Raw genomic sequence first — 26,669 nt, forward strand, 5'->3', positions numbered from 1 at the left:
TAATATTGTCTTGATGATTGTGTTATAAGTATTACAGTGATAACATCATACTTCTTGAAAAGATTGAAAAATAGACTGTTAAGAAATAGGATTCTATTTTATATTTGAATTCCTTGATCATTTGAGTAGTTTTGGACATTTCCTCTAGTCTAAATGGTGGTGCCCAAACCTTGCAGAGACTCTGTCCCAGTACAGTGCCCTTCCCACTGTGGTAGCTTTGCTGAGAGAGTGAATCCACTGACTTCCCTTTTGTTGAAAGCCTTTCTATTGAAGTAGATTTGATCGCAGACAGCGGTTTCATTTCCTTCAGATAAACCCAGCTGATTCTTCTCAGAAGTTTGTTAATGGTCTTTCTGTTCACTGAGTTTAAAGGAAGGGTGGTAATTTTCGAGCCATGGACTCAGCAAGACAGAGACAAGGAACTGGCATTTCTGAGGTTGCGAAAAGAGTAGTTTTCTCAGGATAAAATGTTATCCATATAAGGAGCAAAAGGCCAATTGCACAGATTAAAATCAGTAATAGTAGTGCAGTTCATAGACAGCTCCGTTGACCCAGGTTTGATCCCAACGCTGTGTGTGTAGTTTGCATGTTCTCCTTGTGATCATGTGGATTTCCTCTGGCTACTCTGGTTTCCTCCCACACGCCGAAAATGTGCATACGATAGATTAATTGACCCCTCATGTTAGAGCTGTATTTTTCGAGAACCTGGTGGGAACTGAACCTCCTGGGAGGGGGAGAAGATGGTGGCGCGATGGCAGCGCATGCAGCCACTTCGGTAGTGATGTCTGTTATCTGTCACGTAGGGGACCGTGCACAATTCTGATTTGATGGAGATAGACGTGAGAACACGGAGAAACATCTGGAAAATTTCTGAAATGCCCGCTTTGCTGCCGCTGCTACTTTGTGGTAACCGGAATCTCCGGAGCTGAAGGCCTTGAAATCCTCAGCGTTTCAGCGGCCGGGGAGAGGTCGAAGGCGCTCAGCAGAGGATGGCGCTCGGGAGGCTTTATCGGAGAGGCTGGTCGTAAGCTCGTAGTTTTCAGACGGGTGGACTCAGCGTCAGCTGTGGTCGGGTGCTTCCAAGGTATCGGCAAGATGATGGTACCTGGAGGTTTATGACAGGGAGTTCTCCCTTTTGCCGCCTGCTATCGGGGACTCGGGAGTCGATCAACTTGGGACTTTGAGACTTTTTTTTACTGTGTCTATGATCTGTTCTTCATCAAATTATGGTATTGTTTTGCGCTGCTGTAACTATATGTTATAATTATGTGGTTCTGTCAGTGTTAGTCTTTGGTCTGTCCTGTTTTCTGTGATATTACTCCGGAGAAACATTATATCATTTCTTAATGCATGTATGCATTTCTAAATGACAATAAAAGAGTTCTGAGTGTTCTCATAATCTAAATAAAAAACCGATTGAAATGGAGGGGGAAGCATAAAATGGCTGAGCAGAGAGCATTAAAGTGTGTTAATGGTTGGCAGGAATTCAGTGAGCCTGTTTCTGTGACTCAGTGACTCAATGACAAGAGAGGGTGTGAACCTAACAAAAGGTAATTTTCACAAATAGATGCCAGAGATAAAGCAATGTTGGAGAAAGAGGCCCTGCACATCCCCTTTAGACCTCACACCTCTCACACTTCCCCTCATCTTAAAACAGTGCCATCTACTGTTTGACATTTCAACTCTTGGGAAAAAATAATGGCAGAATGCCTCTCAGAACTTTATAAACTTCTAGAGATTCTACTACCAACATGGCTCTAAACTTCTGTCAGGCCTCCCTCAGTTTCTGACACTCCAGAGAAAACAATCCCAGTTTGTCCAACATATCCTTATAGCTCATACCCTCTAATCCAAGCAGCATCATGATAAACCTCTTCTGCCCACTCTCTAAAGCCTGCACATCCTTCTAGTAATGGGGTGACCAGAACGTTATGTGAAAATAGTTTTCAGCTTAAAGGCAGAATTTGCCAAGAGATGCTTTTGAACTTTGAAAAGTGAAGGAGGCTTCTTCTGCAGTTGACATGGAAGATGAGTGGCTGGCAAAGTGGGTGAAATCACTGTGACAGAAATTGCTTTCAGGACCTAACCATTCCCACTTACTGCAGCCAAATTGGTTACTACAAAATAGGTTGATACCAGCTGACTGGCATGTGAAATCTTGATGCTTGATGGCAGAACTTTTCTCACTGTTTTGCAAACATGTTGAAGGGAGGGTGAACAACTAACCCCTTGAGAAAACAGCCAAAACACTTTGGCTAAGTGGTAAACCTCAGGTTAGGACACAGGATTATTGAGTGCTTTCAAATATTTCTGCTCTCAAAATCAATTGAAAATCAATGAAATGAGCAAAATTATTATATCATCTTAAAGTTAATTAAACACTCAAAATTTTTAAATAATTGAAATATATAACGATTGAAAAAGTGAGTTAATGTCTCATACTTAACATGGTTCACTGCAACCCCAATTCTCCACTGAAGTAAGTGGACTCCCTCTCCATGAGCCAGGTCTAAACTTGGCATTGGCCCAATCGGCAGACTCCCCAGCACAGGTGTTGTCAGTGAATCACCAGCGAAAAGCAGCTGAAAAGTTCAGGATTTCTGCTTCTTTGTGGGAATCTCAAGTTAAAGTAGAGAAACATCAGCAGTGCTTGTGTGGAACCCATTGGCATTTTCAAAGATTCAAAGTACATTTATTATCAAAGGTATGTATGCAATATACAACCCTGAGATTCATCTTCCCACAGACAGCTATGAAACAAAGAAAAAAACATGTAATCCATTCAAAGAAAATCAAAACCCTCTTACATGCAAAGAACAAATTGTGTAAGTGGCACAGAAAAATGAGTGAGAAGCACAGCATATAAGACATCAAACCACAAGTCATTGAAACAGTTCAGCTGTTAAGTTCAATCCAGCACCATATCATTTGATGACTGCAGGCTGCAGTGCCAGGTCTCCTCAATCAAAACCGCACAAAATAGCAACACAAAGGAGTGGCCAGAAACAGGTGATAATCTAGAGTCCAATCCACAAACTTTGCCCAAGACCCAAGACTCTGGCAGCATCAAGTGAGAGGGACAGAGACCAGTCACCCACAGGCAGACAGCGCTAAACACCCGCCCACCTTCTACTCCTGTCCTCGTTGATTTCAGTCTTCCTTGATGCTTTAATTGGCGGGATCATCAGGAAGTGGAGTCGATCATGGGCTCACGCCTCATCACCAGGCACCTTGTCCTCACGGCTGCACACCAATCAGAACATCGCCGAACTCCCTTGAAGACAGGAAAGCACGAGATCGCTCAATCGGCCCAAAAACACGCCATCAAAGTGTAGATCACAGGTTCCAGCAGTGGCAGAATCATATTTGAAAGAAGAAGAAGAAACAAAAGGAGTGAAAGAAGCAGTTTCATGAACAGCCTGTCACCCTTGGTCGTGTTTTTCACTGGCACCATCTACTCTGTTGCACCTTTGTTTGAATTCACATGCAGTTGCATTATATTCATGATTAGCTAGCAGTTCCTCCAGCATGAAATGATCTGGTACAGAAGATTGGTGACAGACATTGAGATAACAATAGAAAGTCTGGAGTGCCTTGGTTGAGACAGATCAAAGTAGCTAAGGCAAACTAGAAGCAGGCAAGGATACCTAGAGAATCGCAGATGCACCAGAAGCTGTGAAGAGGCCAGTATTCGTGACTTGAGATGATGTGGAATGTCTGTAACTTCAGCTGCCTGTACTTTTGGGTGGGGCTACTGGAGAATGTTACCTCAGTAAGTAACTGCAGTACATCGGCTACATCAGAAATGGCTGAAATCAGGATAATTGTCCATTCTAAAATGATAAGAAGTGACTAAAGATTGAAGTTTACAAAGCCTGTGAACTTGATGGTTGGAAACCTTTCTTGGTGCTCATTCGTTGCAGTATGGCTTTCTAGAAAGTGGAAAGTTGACTCAATGTCAATAATATGAGCATCATCTATATTGGGAGCAAGTGTAACACCATGAATGATGCTCAGTCTCATCATCAGGACTGTTAAATGGTGGGAGGTGTTACCATTCTAAAAGGAATTGTATCAATATCTTATTCTTGTAGAGTCATGGAGTCAAACAGAGGTTAGAGATGGGCTGTTCAGCACACTGAGTCCACACCAACTGTCCACCAGCCATTTACACTAACCTTCTTGTATTCTTCCCACATTTCCGTCAGCTCACTGACACACCAGGACAATCACATTGGCTAGTTAACCTGCCTTGTCTTTAGGATGTGGGGAGATAACAGAGAAAGCTAAATTAGACACAGGGAGAACGAGCGAACTCCACACGGACAGTGCCACTTTCAGATTTCAAGAATAACAGAGCATACTTTGTGTTGTTCTATTATCGCTCCCTAACTTGGTAAAGGCAACTGAGGATTGTTTTAGGCCCTGTAACTGACCTGTGTTCCCAGATCTGCTTAAGTTATGTTTTCTTTTCCCTTATGAATGTTGCTGATCTGATGCTATGTACCTGCGATGTTGCTGCATGTAAGCTTTTTACATTGCAGCTGTGCATACATCCAGTAGGCTTGTGCATATGATAATAAAGTCAAGTTTGAGAGGAAAATGAGATGTGTTGGAAGTCATTTCATGTCATAATGCCAATGAGCAGAAGGACGGTGTGCTCTTGAAGATAGTTTTCGAACAGATGGTCCATTTCTGGGACACTCTGTGCTAGGCTGGTGCCTATACAGGTTACAGTAGTAAGTGCCCAACCTCTTTAAAAAAACACCTTGCTCAAATAGTCAGAGCTCAGCTCGAAATGACTGAGAACTCAATTTTTATCCATTATTAAGTTACTCAACAACTAGTAGTGCTGGCAGGTCTCGGGAGGCAGTATGTGAAGTTTATGATGCAGGAACAGGCCAGTTGGTCCATGCCCATAGATATGCTCTACATAGAGTAGCAAAATTTAAAGAGCCATTACCTCACAGTACTAGAGACCCACAAAATCGAGCACTGTCTGTATAGAGTTTCTCGCAATGACTCAGGGTACTCTGAGTTCCTCCTACATTCCAAGGACATGTAAATTGTTTGGTTAGAATTGGCAACTGTAATTAATCTTAGTGTGTAGGAGTTAGTAAAAGTGGGTGGTTAATGTTAAGCATGAACTCAGTGAGGCAAAGCCCCTACTTCCAAGTTATCTCTCTCCATGGCTCTAACACTACCTCCCATTCTACCAGCTAGAATCCTGTCCACATAGTTTTCTTCCTTTCTCCCTCAAATGTTCGTAATTCCTCTTAAATATAACTTTGCCCTTTACCAGAACCTCTCTAGTGAGGATAGAAACTGGATAATTTGGCAAATAAATACGTGGCCAAGAAGATTGTGCGGGGGGCAGGGCTTCAGGTTCTTGAATCATTGGGATCTCTTCTTTGGGAGATATGACTTGTTCAAAAGTACTGATTGCACCTGAACCCGAGGGGGACCAATATTCTTGCGGACAATTTTGTTAGAGTTGTTTAAACTGTTGTTGTTGTTCGTCCATCGTACGTCGATGAGGACCTCGACACCATTATTGATGGTGTCGAGACTAGCGCGTGACTTGGATTTCAGTGAGGGAGGGTTGCGCAGTGTCAACCTCACTCTCTCTTCCCAATTCCCATCTGGATACAGTGGCAAGACAGAGTCGAGACGGCCGGAAATGGGACTAGGTGCAGTGGATTACCAGGACGTATTCTGTGTCTTGTCCTGCTCTACACGTTCCACGACACTTTCAGAGACCGCCTTCTTGACCGTTGGACCTTCCATTGGTCTCGTCCGCTCAATCCTCCGGAGTCTGTCTTCACATGCTGGGATAGACAACTCCCCATCTCACCAAGGGTTTGAGACCCGTCGGCTACCCTCACCTGGTTTAGCCGGCTTGTCGAAGCCGTTGCCCGGGGTGTGGCCGCTGTCGCATGCAAACAGCTACGGGGAGCCACAGGTGAGAGCTGAGTGCCAGGAGGGGACCAAAGGTGGACTAACTGCCTTAAAAAGGACGCGACATGTTACCCCACCAGAGGTGCTACCCCTCCCTGACACCCCATACAGCCCTGTTTAAACTAATGTGGCGGGGGATGGGAACCAGAGTGAAGGGACTCAGGATAGGACGGAGGGTTAAAAAAAAAGCAAAGGTAGCATGCAGTCAGACTGTCAGGAAGGACAGGCAATTGATAGGAGAAAATTGCAGCCAGCAGGGTGAATATCAGTGTATTAAGGATGCAGAATCAAAAAGGGTAGCAAATCCAGTACTCAAAGTGTTTTATCTCAATGCACGGAATAGAAGAAATAAGGTGGATGACCTTGTACTTTTACAGATTGTCGGGTGTGATTCATCACTGAATCATAGCTGAAGGATGGTTGTGGTTGAGAGCAAAATGTCCGAGGTTTCATATTGTATTGGAGGGATAGGAAGATAGGCAGAGGGCGTGGCGTAGCTGTGCTGATAAAGAAAAGCATCAAATCATTCGAAAAATGTGACAGTATATGAATGATTTAAATGATGGAATAGATGGCTTTGTTGCCAAGTTTGCAGCTGATATGAAGATTGGTGGACGGGCAGGTAGGGTTGATGAAACAGGAAGGCTTCAGAAGGACTTAGACAGATTAGGAGAATGGGTGAGAATGGTAAATGAAATACAATGTCATTCACTTTGGTCGTAGAAATAAATGTTCAGATTTCTATACTGGGAGAAAATCCAAAAATCTGAGATGCAAAGGGACTTTGGAGTACTTGTGCAGGACACGCTAAAGGTTAAATTGCAGGTTGAGTCGGTGGAGAGGAAGGCAAATGCCATGTTAGCACTCACTTCAAGAGGTCTAGTATACAAGAGCAGGGATGTGATGCTGAGGCTTTATAAGGCACTGGTGAGGCCTCACCTTGAGTATTCTGAACAGTTTTGGACTCCTTATCTAAGAAAAGATGTGCTGGCATTGGAGAGGGTTCAGAGGAGGTTCCAGGAATTAAAGGGTTATCATATGAGGAACATTTGATGGCTCTGGGCCGATACCTGATGGAATTTAGATGGATGAGGGGGGTATCTCATTGAAACCTTTTGAATTTTGAAAGGCCTAGACAAAGTAGATGTGGAAAGGATGTGGGAGTCTAGGACAAGAGAGCAGTTTAAATGGCACTGGTGAGGCATGGCAACTTCTTATTGGTAGCATACAAAACAACGAAACTACTAACTACTTTACTAATCACACTTTTTCTCCAATACGGTTACTGCAATCAATAGCCTATAACTTGAGATCTTGAAATACCTCAACAGCCTGGTATTTTTGTGGTTTGAACTGAAGCCTCAAAGGTGCAGGATGGTTGGGCGAAATTGAGACGGCAGGATCTAGACCCGAGAGTGGGAAATGTGCCAGTGTTTGGCTATTGCTGGAGCGGAATGGGAAGTGATTCAATGTGGCAGAACCGAGGCAATGCAGAGTCAAGGCTGGGGGCCCGGGCCTAGGCCTTGGCCTGAGAGCACAGAAAGATCAGAGGTTTGATTGATTTAAGCACTGGCCTGAATCGAAGTTTCGGGGCCCAGGCCCGAGAGCGTTTCAAAGCGGCAGACCCCGGTCTGAGAGCGATTATTGACCTGAGGTTAGGATAATTTCAGCACCAGGCCAGATTGAAAAGGTCAGGGTGTCAGGGCTGGAGGCAAAGGGTGAGCTGGTTCACCTCACTGGTCTGTGAGATTTACTCATCTTTGTGCTGAATTGTTGCTGTGGCCTGCAACTATCGGGCTACAGAATCGACTGCAATGATGACTGGTATTGCTGCTACGGACTCAGTTTGCTTGCTTTTTTTTATTTGCACGGTTTGTGTTCTTTCTGCACGCTGGGTGTTTGGCAATCTTCTTTAATGGGTTCTATTTCTTTGTTTTCTGGCTGCCTGTAGGACGATGAATCTCGAGGTTGTAAATATAATACATAGTAAATGTACTTTGAACTTTGTTTCCTATCCTGCTCTCTGCCAGAAGAAGTGTTGTAATGTGAGCATTATTAAAAATAAGTTAATACTAATTAGGATAATGGGGGGGGGGGGTTCACTTCTGTTCTTTTACTTCTGGTGTGCTTTTGTATGTAGTGTTCCTGCCGCGCCGTATGGGTTGTGAAAGCCTCTGTATATATATCACGGGTATGACGTTCGAGATAAAGTTGTTTCTTTGGCATGAAGTTGTCAAGCGTGCCTTTTTCAAAGTAGAAGATACTACATATTTTTGGCGACGAGGTGAACTGGTTTTGTGGACGTGTCAGCACGTTTCGAATGGGAGCAGCAGCGCCAATAAGGGGTTCAGATGGCTACGTTTGGGACTATCGTTGAATTTGTGGAGTTAACGGAGGACTGGCCGGAGTATGAGGAAAGGTTGGGAAACTTTTTCTGTGGTAATGGAATTACTGAGGAGGTAAAGAAGCACTCTATTCTCCTGAGTGTGTGTGGGGCGAAGACTTACAAGCTAATAAGGAATTTAGCCACACCACGGAAACCGGGGGATATTCCTTATGACGAACTGGTCAAGCTCGTGGGGAACCACTACAATCCGAAACCTTCTGAGATAGCCCAACGGTGTAAGTTTCACAGCCGTTTCAGGAAGACAAGTCAGTCTGTGGCCACTTTTGTGGCCGAGCTTCGGCAGTTGTTAGAGCATTATAGCATATAACCATATAACAATTACAGCACGGAAAGAGGCCATTTCAGCCCTTCTAGTCCATGCAGAGCTCTTACTTTCACCTAGTCCCACCGATCTGCACTCAGCCCATAATCCTCCATTCCTTTCCTGTCCACGTATCTATCCAATTGTTAAGCTGACTGATGGGCGTGTTTTCCGCAGACATCAGGACCATGTGCGTCTGCGTCATGATACCGGCTCAGAGGCAGACAGTTCCATGGATTTTTCCATTTGTGAGACAGACTACGGTGGAAGCATGTCCACCAGTGACTTTGCCAGAGGGAAAGACACTGGCAGAGGGGTCGGGGTCCCCTGAAGAAGATGGACATTCTCACGCAGACACACAGACCCCTCTCAAGCCCCCAATACCAGACCCACCCAAAACACCATCACCAGCGGTGCCTGCTGGGTCACTGGGGGTAGTGCGCAGATCACAGCACACTCGTAAACCTCCTGACAGACTGAATCTTTGACGAGACAGTTTTTTTTGTTGTTGTTGGATTGAATGTTGAATCTGTCATGCTTTCCAGATGTTTTGTATTGGTAAACTGTTGCTGAGATACTAGTATAAGATTTCAGGGGTACACAAGTTAATAACACCACTGTTCTTATTTCCTAGTTTTTTACATTTCGGGAATGTTGGATTTTAAAGGGGGAGAAGTGTTGTAATGTGAGCACTATTAAAAGTAAGTTAATACTAATTAGGATAATGAGCGGGGTTTCTTTTCCGTTCTTTTACTTCCGGTGTGCTTTTGTATATAGTGTTCCTGCCATGCCGTACGGGTTGTAAAAGCCTCTGTATATACATAACGGTTTTGACGTTCGAGATAAAGTTGTTTCTTTGGCACGAAGTTGTCGAGTGTTCCTTTTTCAAAGTAGAAGTTACTACAAGAAGCAATATCCTCTCTTTATAGGCTGTGTTGAAGTAACTTGAAAGGCCACAATTAGATCACCTGCTCAGTTTCTGCTTTCTGCAGAAAGGTGCCCCAGCCTAATTCTGGTTATTATCCTGCCACTCTCAAAAATCTATTTTGAACTTTTGTCGTCCATGTCATATAACTCAGCACAAAAGGGGAATGTATTGATTCCTTTCCACCAGCATCCGTGAGTCATAGAAAGATGTGGCACGGAAAGAGGCCCTACAGCCCACTGAGTCCACACTAATCTCAAACACTTATTGCACATTAAGTCCATTTTGTTTAATACTCCTCACATTCTCATCATCTACACCCCATGTCCTCAACCATGAATCTACATCTCACCTTTACATGAGATGAAATTTACAGAGGTCAATTAAGCTACCAACCCGCATGTCTTTGGATGTGGAAGGGAACCAGAGACACTGAGAGGAAGCCCATGTGTCACATGGAGAACATGCAAATTCCACACAGATAGTGCCTGAGGGAAGGAGTAACTCGAGTCTCTAGTCCAGTGAGAGAGTGTTGGATATTCATTCCTTTGTTCTTTCAACGGTTCATAAAAATGGCCATAAGCAAAAAAGTTTTCTGCCTCGTTCTTGACTTCCAACGAACCTCAGATCAAAAACAGGAAGGGAATTGGGGAAGGGGAACAGCAGAAGTAGAGCCTAATAGTGTGGGAAATCAATGCTGAAAAAAGTCAACGAGCAAAGAATGAAGACAAAGATATTTAGTCAAAGTGGTCTGCTCTTCTTATACCAGTTTGCTAGCAGCAATAAATCCATTCAAATTCTCTTGCTTTTCTCAACCAATAAAATAGCCTCCATTCAAGCAACACATACAAAATGCTGAAAGAACTCAGCAGGCCAGGCAGCATCCATGGAAGAGAGTACAGTCAACATTTAGGGCCAAGACCCATTCAACAGAAACCCATTCAAATTCTGTTGCTTGACTCAACCAATAAAATTCAAATAATATATATTCATTCAAGTAATGTGATACTCACCTTTGAAACGAAGTAGTTACAGAACCAACTGAACAATTAAATGTATATAGGTAATTATAGAAAAATAGAAGAAAGCATAAGAAGGTTAAGCTACAAGGAAACTAACAATTATACCGGCCAATGCAACAGCAATGTATCCACAACCACCAATGAGCAACCCTTGGGTGAATGATGACTCTCAATTCCTGCAAGTGTTGTAATTCAGATTACAATTGGACATCACATTGGAAATGCATTTGGCAAAGGCAAAGGAAATAACTTGTTGAATCTGTTTTGTGGGGTATCTGCTCACCTCTGGGGAACAGCAACAAAGGGACAGTCTTTATCACTGCAGTACTCTCCAGGCAGTTCTGGGTTTTTAACTGATGCAGATACCACCTTTCAGATGAAACGTTCAGCTGGCTACTCTCTCCATTGGGAATTTAACACCATTAGCTCAGGGAAGTTATCCCAATCAATATTCAACACCTAGGTCACTGTAGAAATGTACTTGCTGTGAAGTGCCTCGAGATATGATGTTGTGTTACATATACTCTACCTATCTACTCTTTATCTTTTTCATTTGACAATTCGAAAGATCAAAGTCAAGTTTATTGTCTTATGTATGCACAGATGAAATGAAAGACTTACAGTAGTATCACATATATGCATAGTAATGGAGAAGCAGAATTCACAAGGAAAACATCAGTTAAAGCAAAATTAAACACAATATTTACAGGAAAGAACACAATTCAAACAAAAAAGTCTATTTTAGTGCAAAATGGTCATTTGAATGTTAAAGAAATGTTGTTACCCATCAGTTATTGATATTGGTTATTATTGTCACATATACCAAGATACAGTGAAAAGCTTGTCTTGCATGTTGTTTGTACAGATCAGATAGTTGCACAGTGCTTTGAGTTAGAATACGATAAAACAATAATAATGCAGAATAAAGTGTGAAGGCTACCAAAAAAGTGCAGTTCAGATACACAATAAAGTGCAGATCAAATATAAGATCATGAGGAGAGAAATCGAGTTAATATTTCGGTTCAATTACCACTCATCAACCACCATTGATCTGAGGCATCAACTGCCTCACTCTTTCTCCAGAGTGCTGCATGAACTTTTAGGTACTTTCAGCATTCTCGGCTTTGACACAGAATTTCTGGCATCTGCAGTAACCTATTTGCTTCTTGATGAAAGTAATCTATTCCCTAGAGCACTTTTATTTTTATGCCAGGATATGGCTGTGATGTATATAACTCAATTCAGACAGTCACACAAGATCTGTAAAAACCCTACCTTTGCCGATTTGCTTAATATTTTGGTTTCAGATTTGATTTTTTTTTCTGAGAGATGTTCTGTTCTGTGGCAGAACATTTAGCAAGCGCCTGAACTCAACCTCATTCCATATTGGCAAGATGAGAGCTTCCTCTCTCTGTTGGCTGATAAAGTTCTGCACAATTAGAAATAAAAGCTGAAAATGCTGAGATACTGAATAGATCAAGCACCATATGCAGAAAGAGAAACAAAATTCATGATCCAGAACAAAGACTCTTTATTTCAGATTTCGAGCATCTTAAGTTTATTTTTGGAATTCTGGAAAAGTTTGAGTTTGGGCTGGTTCCAGACCAATATCAAATAAGACACATAAAATGCTGGAGGAACTCAACAGGTCAGGCAGCATCTATGCAAATTAATAGAGAGTCAACATTTCAGGACAGGTCCCTTCTTCTGGACTGGAAAGGAAGGAGGAAGATACCAGAATAAAAGCAGTGGGAGGAGGGGAAGGAGGATAGCTAGAAGGTGGCAGGTGAAGCCAGGTGGATAGGAAAGGTAAAGGGCTGGAGAGGAGAATTTCATGCAAGAAAGCACATCAAATAAGACATGTTGGAGGAGGAGAGAGGAAGTGATGTGTGGAATGTGGGCAAAAATATAAGGAGCTGGTGCACCTATCAATTTATCAATATATCCACTTGGTCTATTGCTAACTGCAGCAATAAGGAAATTACTGTATTCCTATTTGTGATCCTTGATAATCAATGAATCTTATTTCAGTTTACCAAAGGGTTGTGGCTTGACTATCACTGCTTGCAGAGGCAAGCCATGAGTGGTCACATTTCTACAATTTTCTTCCTGGTGTCTCAGTTCACTTGGATGAAAATCTGAAAGAATGATGGGTTCTCAAAGAGATCTGCTCAGTAATTATTGAAAATGGCGAGAAACCTCAAGGAAGGTAACACACCTAAATGCATAGGCTTTTAAACTTAAAGGGTTTTAATGTATTCCAATATTTTAAGTCATTTGTGTAAGTCAATTTTGCAATATTTTGAATAAGGAAGGAAATTCTTCCATGTTACAAGAAGTGTTACTTGAACTACACTCAGCTGAATGTCCATAGAGATCTTTCCAATAAAAAACAGGGACGAGGTGTCTCTAGGGACGTTACGAACAGGGATCATAATGCTTTTTCTTCAGAGCACCCAAGACAGTAACACACAGAGGAACTTAGATGTACACAGCAGCATTTAATTCTATGAGTTTCATTGACATGACAATGACGGGCACCTCAGAGCACAGGGAAGGCCTGTGTAGTGAGTGAAATTCAGTGTGTCACTAGTTCAAAGGCACCTTCCATTGCATTTGGGACCAGAAACTTGCCTCAGGAAGGTTCTTTATGTCGATTATGGACCTCTCACTCCATTCTTCCCCAAGGCCTTCAGCATCTTACTAGCAGTCACAACTCAGACCCATATGTGACTCCAATACACCCATTCACTCCCCAGCAACTGTTGGTAACCTGTACACTGAATCCTCAGCAGCCAATTGGATGCTGAGCCCCTAATTCTCTTTTGCTTTCTTTTGCCCCGCATACTCAATATTTGTTGGAAGTTGATAATTCTTATAGCAGTATATAACTGTAATTGCGAATATAATTTTGGTTATCCATATTCCAAAAAAGATTGAGAGACACTGGGGTAACTACATGAAAGATTGATAAGGATAAAACCAGAACTCATAAATTGCCAGAGGGCATTGAATAGATAAGGGATCCCCAACCGTTTTTGCACTGCAGACCGGTTTAATATTGACAATATTCTTGCAGTCCAGCCGACGGGGGGAGTTCAAGTTCAACAGTGTGTGACAGGGAATGAGGAAAGGTGCAGCTGACTCATATTGTTTCATATTGCCAAATCATATCATTTCCTCGAGCCCGGTAGCACATGTTTTGCGGCCCAGTGGTTGGGGACCATTGGAATAGATTAACAACTTTATTGCCATGAGTATAACACAGTTTCATAGAATCAGAGTCAGGTTTTTTATCACTGACATATATCATGAAGTTTGTTGTTTTGTGGCAGCAGTACAGTGTAAGACATATACAAAGTACTATGAGTTACAATAAAATAATAAATAGTGCAAAAGAGGAATAGAGAGGTGGTGTGTTCATGAGTTCATGAAACGTTGAGAGATCTGAAAGTGATTGGGAAGAAGCTGTTCCTAAAATGTTGAGTGTGCGGCTTCAGGATCCTGTATCTCCAGCCCAAGGGTAGTAACGAGAAGAGGGCATGTCCCAGGGGGTGACCGCCCTTAGTTATGGATGTTACTTTCTTGAGACGCTGCTTTTGCAAGATGCCGATGTGGAGAGGCTTGTGCCAGTAATGGAACAGGCTGAGTCAACACATCTCTGCAGCCTCTTCCTATCTCGTGTATTGGGGCCTCGATACCAGACGGTGATGCAACCTGTCAGAACATCTGTAGAAGCTTGCTAGAGTCGTTGGTGACATACCAAATCTCCTCAAACTCCTAATGAAGTATAACCACTAATGTGCCTTCTTTGTGATTATATCAATATGTTGGGCCCAGGATAAATCTTAAGAAATGTTGACACCAAGGAACTTGGAGCTGCTCACCCTTTCCACTGCTCACCGCTCAATAAGAATTGGTGTGTGTTCTTCTGCCTCCCCCTTCTTGAAGTCCACAATCAATTTGTTTGAACATAGAACATACAATAGTACAGCACATTACAGGTCCTTCAGCCCACAATGTTGTCCTGACCCTCAAACCCTACCTCCCATATAACCCCCCACCTTAAATTCCTCCATATACCTGTCTAGTAGTCTCTTAAACTTCACTAGTGTATCTGCCTCCACCACTGACTCAGGCAGTGCATTCCACGCACCAACCACTCTCTGAGTAAAAAACCTTCCTCTAATATCCCCCTTGAACTTCCCACCCCTTACCTTAAAGCCATGTCCTCTTGTATTGAGCAGTGGTGCCCTGGGGAAGAGGCACTGGCTATCCACTCTATCTATTCCTCTTATTATCTTGTACACCTCTATCATGTCTCCTCTCATCCTCCTTCTCTCCAGAGAGTAAAGCCCTAGCTCCCTTAATCTCTGATCATAATCCATACTCTCTAAACCAGGCAGCATCCTGGTAAATCTCCTCTGTACCCTTTCCAATGCTTCCACATCCTTCCTACAGTGAGGCGACCACAACTGGACACAGTACTCCAAGTGTGGCCTCACCAGATTTTTATAGAGCTGCATCATTGCAACGCGTCTCTTAAACTCTATCCCTCGACTTATGAAAGCTAACACCACATAAGCTTTCTTAATTCCCCTATCTACCTGTGAGGTAACTTTCAGGGATCTGTGGACATGTACCCCCAGATCCCTCTGCTCCTCCACACTACCAAGTATCCTGCCATTTACTTTGTACTCTGCCTTGGAGTTTGTTCTTCCAAAGTGTACCACCTCACACTTCTCTGGGTTGTTTGTTCCTGCTGATGTTGTGTCCAAAGTTGTTGGGACACTGCTTAACCAGCTGATCTGTCTCACATCTGTACACCTCCTCACTGCCATCTGAGATTCTGCCAGCAGTGTTGTCAGTGGTGAATTTATAGGTTGCGTTTGAACTGTGCCTAGCCGCACAGTCATGACTGCAGAGGGGTTAGAGTAGTAGGCTAAGCACACATCCTTAAAGTGCACTTGTGTTGATTGTCAACAAAGAGAAAATATTGTTACCAATCTGTACTGATAAAAGATGAAGAAGTCGAGATCTAGAGGGAAGTGCAGATGCTCAGGTTTTGAGGACAGTGAGAGAAATTCTTTTTAGCTTTGTTTCAGCAATGCAGGAAATTATAAAACTAAAGGACAAGATGGACTTTAAAGGAAGAATCAGATAACACTAATTTAACTTTAATCTTCTTTAGAAATTTCCTTTAGATTGGAAGATTGTGCACCTTGTTTCTACTTGAGAGAAGGAAATTGGGGTATTATAGATCAATTCACCCTAACATCTCACAATATTTAAGAAGTAATTGTACATGCAAAGACATAGAAGGCTTCGTGCCAAATATTTACAGATGGGGTTGGTACAGATGTTTGCTTGATGGTTAGCATAGACAGAGTGGGCTGAATGGCCTTTGGCTGTGCGTGTTGTCCATAACACCTGTGGCCAGGAATATGCCAGATTGTTAAATTAAGGATGCATTAACCTAACACCTTGAAAATTCCCTGCTGATCAAAATAAAAAGCATGATTGCTCTTTTTGAAATCGTGGCTAGATGAATGTTTATGAGTGTTATTTATATGTACTTCCAGAAGACATTCCGTAAAATCACTTACATGAAACTGCTAGTTAAAATTGAACACAATGATGGAGCTGGTTATGAATCTGTCTAAAGTACAGAAGTCTGAGAGTAAGGATATTGAGCTAATACACTAGTTGGCAAAGTACAGTGTCATGAAGAATCTATATTAGAGCCACACTTGTAATTATTCATGGCTGAGGTGATGGAAGAGAAAGCCAGATATCCAAGTTTGCAAATGATAAATGATGCCCTGTAATAGGGACCGCACAATGGTGCAACGAATCAAGCTGTTCTTTCAGGACCAAGGTTCAGTCCTGTCCTCCTGTGCTGACTATGTGCATTTTGCATATGGGTTTCCAGTTCTCTTCTACGTCCCAAAGGTGTGTGGGGAGTAGGTTAATTAGCTGCTGTATATTACCACTCATGTAGGTGGATGGTAGAAACTGAGGGAAATTGAGGAGAATGGGAAGAATTTAAAAATGGAGTTAATCTAATTTTTTATGTAATTGGGTGTTTGTTTGGTTGTTGGTGCTGACCCAACAGGCTAAAGAGCCTGTTTCCGTGCTATATGTCACCATGACTCAAAAAAGACACCATTGGTATGAGTATAGCAAATCAAAAATGGCAAAATAGGTAAAAGTGTGACAAAAGCAACTGGAGGATTTTGGACCTAAAAAGGAATCTGTTTTAAATTATGATGGAATCACTGAAGTCTCGAGAGATTTAGAGGTGCAGAAATATCCTGGACAAGTACATAGTGTCATCAGAAACACAAATCAAATTCTATTTTTATACAAATAGGGCTAAAAAAAGGGATTTAGAAAATGCTTTGCACCTGGAACGCAGTGTTAAATCGCTGGTTTACTTAGCCATTTTTTTGAGAATGTGCTGCTGTAAATCTCTTTAAGGTGCAGGATACAAGGTGCCTTGTGTTACAGAAAGACTCTGAAAGACTTCTGCACTGAGGGTGGAGCGTGCAGTGAAGCCAAGTACTCAGTCACGGGCTGTGATCTGATGATGGAAAGTGGAGGATCGCATACTTGGGGTGGGAGTGGAATGGGTCAAGAGGTGGGAGGGACATTGCTGCTTTAAGGAAATCCAATTGAAGGTGGGGGTAGGTGAGATGGTATGAAGCCAGGAGGTGACAGGTAGACAAGGTGAAGGTATCAAATAGGAGAGGACAGTGGACCATGGGAGAAAGGGAAGGAGCAGGGTAACCAGAGGGTGGTGACAGGCAGGTGAGGAGAAGATAAGGGGTGAGGATAACAAGAATGGAGAATGGAAAAGAGAGAAGGAGAGAGGGGTAGAAATTACCAGATGTTAGCGAAATCAAGGTTCCCACCATCAGGCTGGAGGCTACCCAGAATGAATATGAGATGTTGCTCCTCCAGCCTGAGTTTGGCTTCATCATGACAGCAGAGGACACCATAGAGAGATATGTCAGAATGGGAATGGGAATTTGAAATGAAATGGGTAGCCACAGGTGATCCTGCCTTTTGTAGTGGATAGCAGTGGTGTTTGGCAAGGCAGTCCTCTAAGCTGCGTCAGGTCTCACTGATGTAGAGGAGGCCACACCAAGAGCATTGGATTAAATAGATGACTCTGATAGCCTCACAGGTGAAGTGTCACCTCAGCTGGAAGGGCTGTTTGTGGCCCTGAATGGCAGTAAGGGAGGAGGTGTAGGGGCCATTGTAGCACTTGTCACACTTGCAGGGATAAGTGACAGGAGGAAGAAAAGTGGGGAGAGATGAGTAGACAAAGGATTAATGTGTAGAGGGATGCCAATGGAAGGTGGAAAGGGGAGAAGGTGGGAATGATGTGCGTAGTAATAGGATTCCCATTGGAGAAGGCAAAGGTTAAAATGAATGATGTGCTGGATATTTTTCCCTTTCAATTCTGAATCGCTTTTCTCCCCTCACTTTCCCTTCTGTTCTGAAGACAACTACTTCCATACACCTCAACTGTCACACAGTATGCTCTTTGTTCTGAGTCACCTATTCAACTAAAATGATGGATATGTACTCTGGCACCTTAGTACATTAAAGTTGTTGACGAAGACAGAATGTATTGACTACGAAAGTATGTACAGAAATGGCCAGACAACAGAGAAGAGCTCCACCTTGTGGTACTTCTTTTATGTATATACACATACATACATACATATACACACACACTACATACACACAGGTGTCCCCTGCTTTACGAATGTTCGCTTTACGCCACTTCGCTTTTACGTACATTAGTACCTGTTTTCACTAACCAAAAGAAGATTTTCGCTTTTATGAAAAAGATGCCCATTTTAAACTTGTGTTTACCCCGAGAAAGACTACCATGACCGTGAAGCCTTGCGCGGGCCGGTGTGTGCGCATGCGTGTACGTGCCGATTTTTTTCTACGAAGCGGTTTTGGCTAAATCTTCCTGATTCTTGTAAGTGAAACCACTCTGTACGTACATTATTTCTGCTTGATATAGGCTGTGTATTTATCATATTGTTCCTGCTTTCACTGTATGTAAGTGTTATTTTAGGTTTTATGTGTTATTTAGTATGATTTGGTAGGTTATTTTTTTGGTCTGGGGAACGCTCAGAATATTTTCCCATATAAATTAATGGTAATTGCTTTTTCGCTTTACGCCATTTTGGCTTATGAACCATTTCATAGAAACGTTCTACCTTCAGATAGCGGGGGATATATATATATATACTGTGCTTGAAGTTATCCATGGGATGATATCACTGAGCATTTGAGGTTGCGATTCAAACTGAATGGTAGCTATTCTTGAACGTTGCTGAGTGGGACTTCGAACTTCCATACTGCCAGGCTTCCTCCTGCCCAGTGATAGCTGCAAAAGATGACATGGCCAATATGGTAGGGATTTTTGATGATAGATATTGTCTTGATAGGTGTGTTCCTGAGCAACGTAAGGAAATAGGGGAGAAAATAACTTGTGCAAAGAAACAGACTATAAGGAGAGTCTAAGAGAGGGAAATGATGGAGGCCTTACAAACTCATTCGTAAGGCCAGTGATGTTGTGGGGATGGAACTGGACTCTCTCACGGTGGTGTCTGAAAAGAGGATGCTGTCCATCTTGGACAATGCCTCCCATCCACTACATAATGGACTGGTTGGGCACAGGAGTACATTCAGCCTGAAACTCATTCCACCGAGATGCAACATTGAGCATCATAGGAAGTCATTCCTGCCTGTGGCCATCAAACTTTACAACTCCTCCCTTGGAGAGTCAGACATCCTGAGCCAACAGGCTGGTCCTGGATCTATTTCCTGGCATAATTTACATATTACTATTCAATTATTAATGGTTTTATTACTATTTAATTATTTATGGTGCAACTGTAACGAAAACCAATTTCCCTCGGGATCAATAAAGTATGACTATGACTATGTTTAGAAAGAGGGAACCAGTGCTTGGAGAATAGATTGGTGATGCCATGACTATCACTAAATTAAATTCAGGGGTGCTCAAGAGACCAAAATTAAATAATATTTCAGGTAAGTGAAGATTATGGACATATGAGGAGACAGGGCCATTTGATAATTTTAAAATTTTCATTCTTTTTCTATCAATGAGTTGTCTAACAGGAAGCCAGTGTAAGAAGGATCAGGAGAGCTGGGTAGATGAGATTTAGTCGGAGCTAGGGCACAAGCAGCAGTTGAGAAATCATAAACTGAGTGGACTTCAGCTTACAGATTGTGGGACAAGAAAGGCCAGTTAGGGTTGCATTGAAATACCCTCAGTGGCCACATTATTAGGTACAGGAGAGGACCCGTGGCGTCTTCTGCAGCTGTACCCCATCCACTTCACGGTTCGATGTGTTGTGCATTCAGAAATGCTCTTCTGCACACCACTGTTGTTATGCTTGGTTATCTGAATTACTGTGGTCTTCCTGTCTGTTTGAACCAGTCTGGGCATCCTCCTCTGACTTCTCTTGTTAAAAGGGCATTTTGCCCATAAAACTGTCATTCACTGGATGGTATTTTTTGTTGTTTTTTTACACTGTTCTCTGTAAAATCTAGAGACTGTTGTGTGTGAAAACCCCAGATCAGCAGTTTGAGATCAGCAAGTCACCCCATCTAGCACCAACAATTATTCCATGGTCAAGGTCACTTTGATCGCATTTCTTCCCCATTCTGGTGTTTGTTCTGAGAAACAACTGAACCTCTTGTCCATGTCTGCATGCTTTTATGCATTGAGTTGGTGCCACATAACTAGCTGATATGATATCTCCATTAATGAACAGGCGTGCCTAATAAAGTGGCCACTGAGTGTAGCTGAGTCTGGGGGAAACAAAGCCAGTGCACCTCCTCAAGAGTCTAAAGAAATTTGCCATGTCCTTTTGCACCATCACTAATTTTTATTGATGCACCACAGAAAGCATCCTACACTGATGCAATGTGACTTGGTATGACAAGTGCTCTCTGCCTGTGACCACAAGAAACTGCAGAGTTATGGACACAGCTCAGCACATATGGAAACCAGCATCTTCTCCATGGACTTTGTCTACACTTTGTGCTGCAAATAAGGCAGCCAATACGACTAAAGACCCATCTAGACAATCTCTCCTACTCCCGCCATCAGGCGAAAGATCCAACAGCCTGAATACATGTGTCACTGGGCTCAGGATAGCATCTATCCCATTGTTATAAGACGATTGAACAGTCCCCAAGTACAGTAAGATGAACTATCAACCTCACAATCTATCTCTATTATGCGTTTGCTCCTGACTGCAGTGTGCTTTCTGTAACACTTTGTTCGACATTCTGTTATTGTTTTCCTAGTACTACCTTGGTGCTGTGCTGTAATGAAATGATCTGTATGGATAGCATGCAGAACAAAGTTTTTCACTGTACCTCAATACATGTGACAATGACAAACCAATTTAAGTAAGATTCGTGATTTTCACCTGCATCATGCTGTGACTGGTCTGAAGATGCAAATAATCAGACTCTGGGACACTGATGCATCACATCTTCTCTTCTGTCCTGTCATTCACGAAGAAGATGGTAAAAGATATTTAAAAAATCTCATGTCTGATGACCTACTGAAATAAACTGTCAGGCATAAAAGTGCTATTAGCCATTTTACATGAGGAAGTAATGTACTGGTGAGATGGTAACAATGAAGTTAACTTGTGGAGATAACCTGGGATTCATTGATGTTTGTTTTAACTTTGCTCTTACCGAAAATGTGCTTATTTTTTAGATTGGAAGCCCGCACTGAGCCTAGCTGTGGTCCATTGTGCAAACCCAGTGAATAGCAAACTGTGCCGGAGATTTGAAGTGACATCCTACCCTACGATAAAGGTACACTGTTTGAGTATTGCTTTGTGTGCTGGTATTAATGACAAATAATAAAGAATACGCTTCTGTTAGTAACATGTGTTCAATTTGGATCCAAAGGTTCCTCAATTAAATTAAACTTGATGAAAGTGTCCCATAATCCCAATTTAAAAACTGGTTCTAAATTATTGTTCGCTTTGGCCATCTGAGGAAGATTTGTACACAGATTCAATCTGCATTTCAATCCAGGATGTCTTTATCATTGTATATTGTTTTTAAGTTATCCTTACAATGACACTCAAGGTGGCTTATTGGGCCCACATTGTCTCCCAGGATAGAATCCTATTAGTCCCATTTTCTCCTCTTTATTTCCCTTCAGCCCTGCAAATTTTTTCCCTCCCATGCCTGCAAACTACTTGTTGATTGATATTTTGTACCATTAACCCATACTAAGGGCTAGTTTATGTTTGCCAGTACCAGCTTTCCCCACATGGTCACAGGGAGAACACGTAATCTCTACACAAGGCAGCACCAGAAGAGAGGATTGACCTCAGAGGCATATGAGCCGCCTTTGCTAGCAATAGTGGGCAGGCCTAAGCTGATCTACTGTACATAACCTGTAATAAAATGATGTTTAGATGGAGTTTGTGTAAGGATTGATCACATGAAGTTCACATAGAATTAAAGATATATATATCAAGAAGAGCTATATCATTGCTGTGATGATTAAGGCTGTGCACAGCATGCCTACGAATGCCCATCTCGATCTCCCGAAGTGCCAACAGAAGAGCTTTCAGATCAGCAAACACATGCCTCGCACACAACACAAAAGGCTCAGTAAGGCTCCTGAAATGCAGCCAACTTTCTATTTTCAGCTCAATAGGGAACAGCCTGTTAGAGTTGCACCAAACCATCACTGCTCAGCACAGCCTCTTGCAAGTCAAAATATTGCCCTCAGTTAACTCTGCTTTCAACCAACTCTTCACTGCTTTCCCTTTTAGTAACTTGGCCCTGGGATGAGATTATTCTGAAGAGTGACAAGTTTTCTTTTTTATTTAAATCCAGCTGAGTACTGACCAACTGTCTTGAACAGTTACTACAGCATGCCCACAGTGAGCTGGAATCAAAACTTAGCTGCAGTTCTGGAAACTCACTGAGCTTGTCTGCTCTTCTGTGATCTATGAATTATATGTTTGCAGGCTTAGAGATTTCCGGAACAGGTTCACATCTGGAAATATAAAAAAATATTGCCAGTATAGTACTCACTATGAACTTGGTAAACAGAGAGTGGGTCTGGAAATTATGGGTACCTCAATTACCCAGTTTTAATTTGATTCTAATTTGATAAATCTCTTTATTGGACAAGTTGATGTAACCAACTACCCAAGTTTACTAATTCAGCTTTATTTTATGGTTTCACTTTATTCAGGTGTCCCCATTTTCTTCATAATGCTTTATAGTGTTTTCTCCGGAGGCTCATTCTTTTCATAGTCTAATCCATTAGCTATCTATTTGTTTGCTTGTAACTAATCAACATAAAGTCTATGTAGATCCATGGCTTAAGTTGATTGGACTGACCAACTAACCAACAGGAAGTCTAGATCTAAGGATCAAACTGATTGGACTAATTCTCATCTGTCGCTCTCCATCCTTACTGTTTTGGAGATTAAAAGTTTTGATTTGCCATACTCCTTCCACACCTTGTGTGGTTTTCAAGAAATTAAGAGACTCAGCAAGTGAGGTATTCCATGTGTTGCAAGGGCAGGTACCAACTTCAGTACGAAGCACAGTGTGTTGCAAAGAAGCCTGGTCTGTATGCTCCTCCTCAATGATTTGGATAACTAATTCCCCCAGTATTTGTTCCTTGCATGGGGTTCGTTGTACAACCTACATACTTCAAAAATGCCACTCAGGAGTTCAGCTGGACATTTTGCCCATTACCTGCAGAGCCAGTTGGCTGGGACAGTAATAGGTCTGGTCAGAAATATTAGAAGAAAACACCCAGTGCAGGCACTTCAAATATAGGATACATGACTGCCAATGTCACAAAGTACATCTGTGCTGGATTGCCAGCTATGAACAAAGCAGAGCTAATGTGTAAAACAGAGTATCAGCAGAGTTTGAGTGATGCCTTGAAATTCACCAATCCATTATGTTTGCATTCAGTTGGGTTCCAGGAAAATGATTATTCTCCTGTGCTGTACCTGTTTGTTACTGGTGTAATGTAACTGTCTTTTATTACTTCCAGTCACTGCCTTCATAACAGTTTTATTTCATCTTTCCCTCAGCTGTTCAAAGCATTTTCAAGACCATTTGTCAGAGGAGAGCACTTTAGTGGTTAGTACATTTATCTTGTTATCCTGCTTTACTGTTTACTCCTGCTATTGTGCTAATGATCCTTTCATACATATGGTGCTAACTCTGCCTGTTCCCTTTCGGTTTTTTTTTGACAACTAATCAGAGGTCTGAGCCTGTTCACTCTGCCCTGCTGGGTAAAAAGCAAGTAATATATCATAGAATAGAAGTGTCATAGAACATCACAGCATAGAAACAGGCCCTTTGGCCCATCTAGTCCATGCCAAACCATTAGTCTGCCAATACCCATCAACCGACACATGGACCATAACCCTCCATTCTCTTTCCAACAATGTACCTATCCAAAGTTCTCAAAACTGCACACAATACTCCAAATGTCCCACCAATGCCATTTTATGCAATTTTAATATAACATCCCAACTCCTGTACTCAATATATTAGTTTATAAAGGCCAATGTGCCAAAAGACTTTATGACCCTATCTGCCTGTGACGCCACTTTCAAGGAAGTATGGATTGTATTCCAATCCCTCTGTTTTACCATATTCCTCGGTGCCCTACTGCTCACTGTGTGAGACCTGCCTCCTCCCAAAGTGCAACATCTCACACTTGTCTGCATTAGATTCCATCTGCTGTTTTTCCTGTCAAAGGCCTTGATAATGTAATCAACATCCATTGCCTTGGTTTGATCAACTTTCATAGTAACTTCCTCCAAAAATTCTATAAGGTTGGTTAGACATGACTTACCATGCACAATCCATGTGGTCTATCCCTAATCAGTCCAATTCTATCCAAATATATAAGTATTCGGTCCCTTAGAAGACCTTCCAATAACTTTCCCACTACAACGTCAGGCTCACTGGCCTATAATTTCCTGACTTATTGTTGGAGTCTTTCTTAAGCAACAGAACAATATTAGCTATCCTCTAATCCACTGGCACCTCACCCATGGCTAAGGATTAGTCCAATATTAGTCCCCTAATCTGAGGAAAGACCTTCTTGCCATAGAGGGAGTACAAAGAAGGTTCACCAGATTGATTCCTGGGATGGCAGGAAAACAGATTATTATCTGAATGGTGGCCGATTAGGAAAAGGGGAGGTGCAACGAGACCTGGGTGTCATTATACACCAGTCATTGAAAGTGGGCATGCAGGTACAGCAGGCGGTGAAAAAGGCGAACGGTATGCTGGCATTTATAGCGAGAGGATTCGAGTACAGGAGCAGGGAGGTACTACTGCAGTTGTACAAGGCCTTGGTGAGACCACACCTGGAGTATTGTGTGCAGTTTTGGTCCCCTAATCTGAGGAAAGACATCTTTGCCATAGAGGGAGTACAAAGAAGGTTCACCAGATTGATTCCTGGGATGGCAGGTCTTTCATATGAAGAAAGACTGGATGAACTGGGCTTGTACTCGTTGGAATTTAGAAGATTGAGGGGGGATCTGATTGAAACGTATAAGATCCTAAAGGGATTGGACAGGCTAGATGCAGGAAGATTATTCCCGATGTTGGGGAGGTCTAGAACGAGGGGTCACAGTTTGAGGATAGAGGGGAAGCCTTTTAGGACCGAGGTTAGGAAAAACTTCTTCACACAGAGAGTGGTGAATCTGTGGAATTCTCTGCCACAGCAAACTGTTGAGGCCAGTTCATTAGCTATGTTTAAAAGGAAGTTAGATATGGCCCTTGTGGCTACAGGGGTCAGGGGGTATGGAGGGAAGGCTGGGTTCTGAGTTGGATGATCAGCCATGATCATAATAAATGGCGGTGCAGGCTCGAAGGGCCGAATGGCCTACTCCTGCACCTATTTTCTATGTTTCTATGTTTCTATGAGATGAGGAAAAACTTCTTCACACAGAGAGTAGTGAATCTGTGGAATTCTCTGCCACAGGAAACAGTTGAGGCCAGTTCATTGGCTATATTTAAGAGGGAGTTAGATATGGCCCTTGTAGCTAGCAGGAGGTATGGAGAGAAGGCAGGTACAGGGTTCAGAGTTGGATGATCAGCCATGATCATACTGAATGGCGGTGCAGGCTCGAAGGGCCAAATGGCCTACTCCTGCACCTATTTTCTATGTTTCTATGTTTCTATTTGTTATATAATGGCTACAATGTCGTAATTCCATGTGCTGATCCATGTCCTAAGTTCATCTGCCTATTCTATGATATTCCTTGCACGGAAATATATGCAGCTCAGAACATTAGTCCCACCATGCACAACCTTTCAATTCCTGACTTTATATCTGGGCTTACATCTTTCTCCATAACCACTCCACTATTTGTTCTGGCACTCTGCTTCCCATTCCCCTGCAGCTCTAGTTTAAAACCCACCTCCCATCTCCCCCCATGGAGCACCAGGAAACCTTCCTGCTAGCATATTAGTACCCCTCCAGTTCTGGTGCAAATTATCCTTTCTGTACATGTCAAATTTTCCTAAGAAGAGAGCCCAATGATCCAAAAATCTGAAGCACTCCCTCCTGCACCATCTCGTTAGCCACTTAATGTGGTTTAGAAATGGTGCTGTCTAAGATTCCATCAATTCTCCTGCATCCAGCTGTTTTCCAGTTGAACTGCAAGACCATTCACCACTGCATCAAGTAGTCGTGTTAATTGCAGATCCTACAGAGTCAGGGGCTCCAGCCTTTAAAAAACATCAGTGCAATTCTTGACATTTGTCAGGGTCCCAGAAATAATAGATCATCACATGGGTTTATACAGCCAGAAAAGGAGCTTTCTCTTAGGCCACAGAGTGGAGTTGCTAATAGAAACATAGAAAACCTGCAGCACAATACAGGCCCTTCAGCCCACAAAGCTGTGTCGAACATGTCCTTAGAAATTACCTAGAGTTACCCATAGTCTTCTATTTTTCTGAGCTCTA

General features: G+C 42.4%; 1 protein-coding gene across 1 annotated transcript in view; it reads left to right on the forward strand.

Annotated features, from left to right (window-relative positions):
- Positions 1–26,669, forward strand: part of qsox1 (quiescin Q6 sulfhydryl oxidase 1) — a 164,577-nt gene that overhangs the window by 40,189 nt on the left and 97,719 nt on the right. The window contains exons 2-3 of the mRNA XM_063063763.1: positions 21,406–21,506; positions 23,771–23,819. Coding sequence (XP_062919833.1) covers positions 21,406–21,506; positions 23,771–23,819 — 150 coding nt within the window. The remainder of the gene's footprint in view (positions 1–21,405; positions 21,507–23,770; positions 23,820–26,669) is intronic.

Source organism: Mobula hypostoma, chromosome 12, assembly GCF_963921235.1.
Source record: "Mobula hypostoma chromosome 12, sMobHyp1.1, whole genome shotgun sequence".
NCBI classification, from domain to species: domain Eukaryota; kingdom Metazoa; phylum Chordata; class Chondrichthyes; order Myliobatiformes; family Myliobatidae; genus Mobula; species Mobula hypostoma.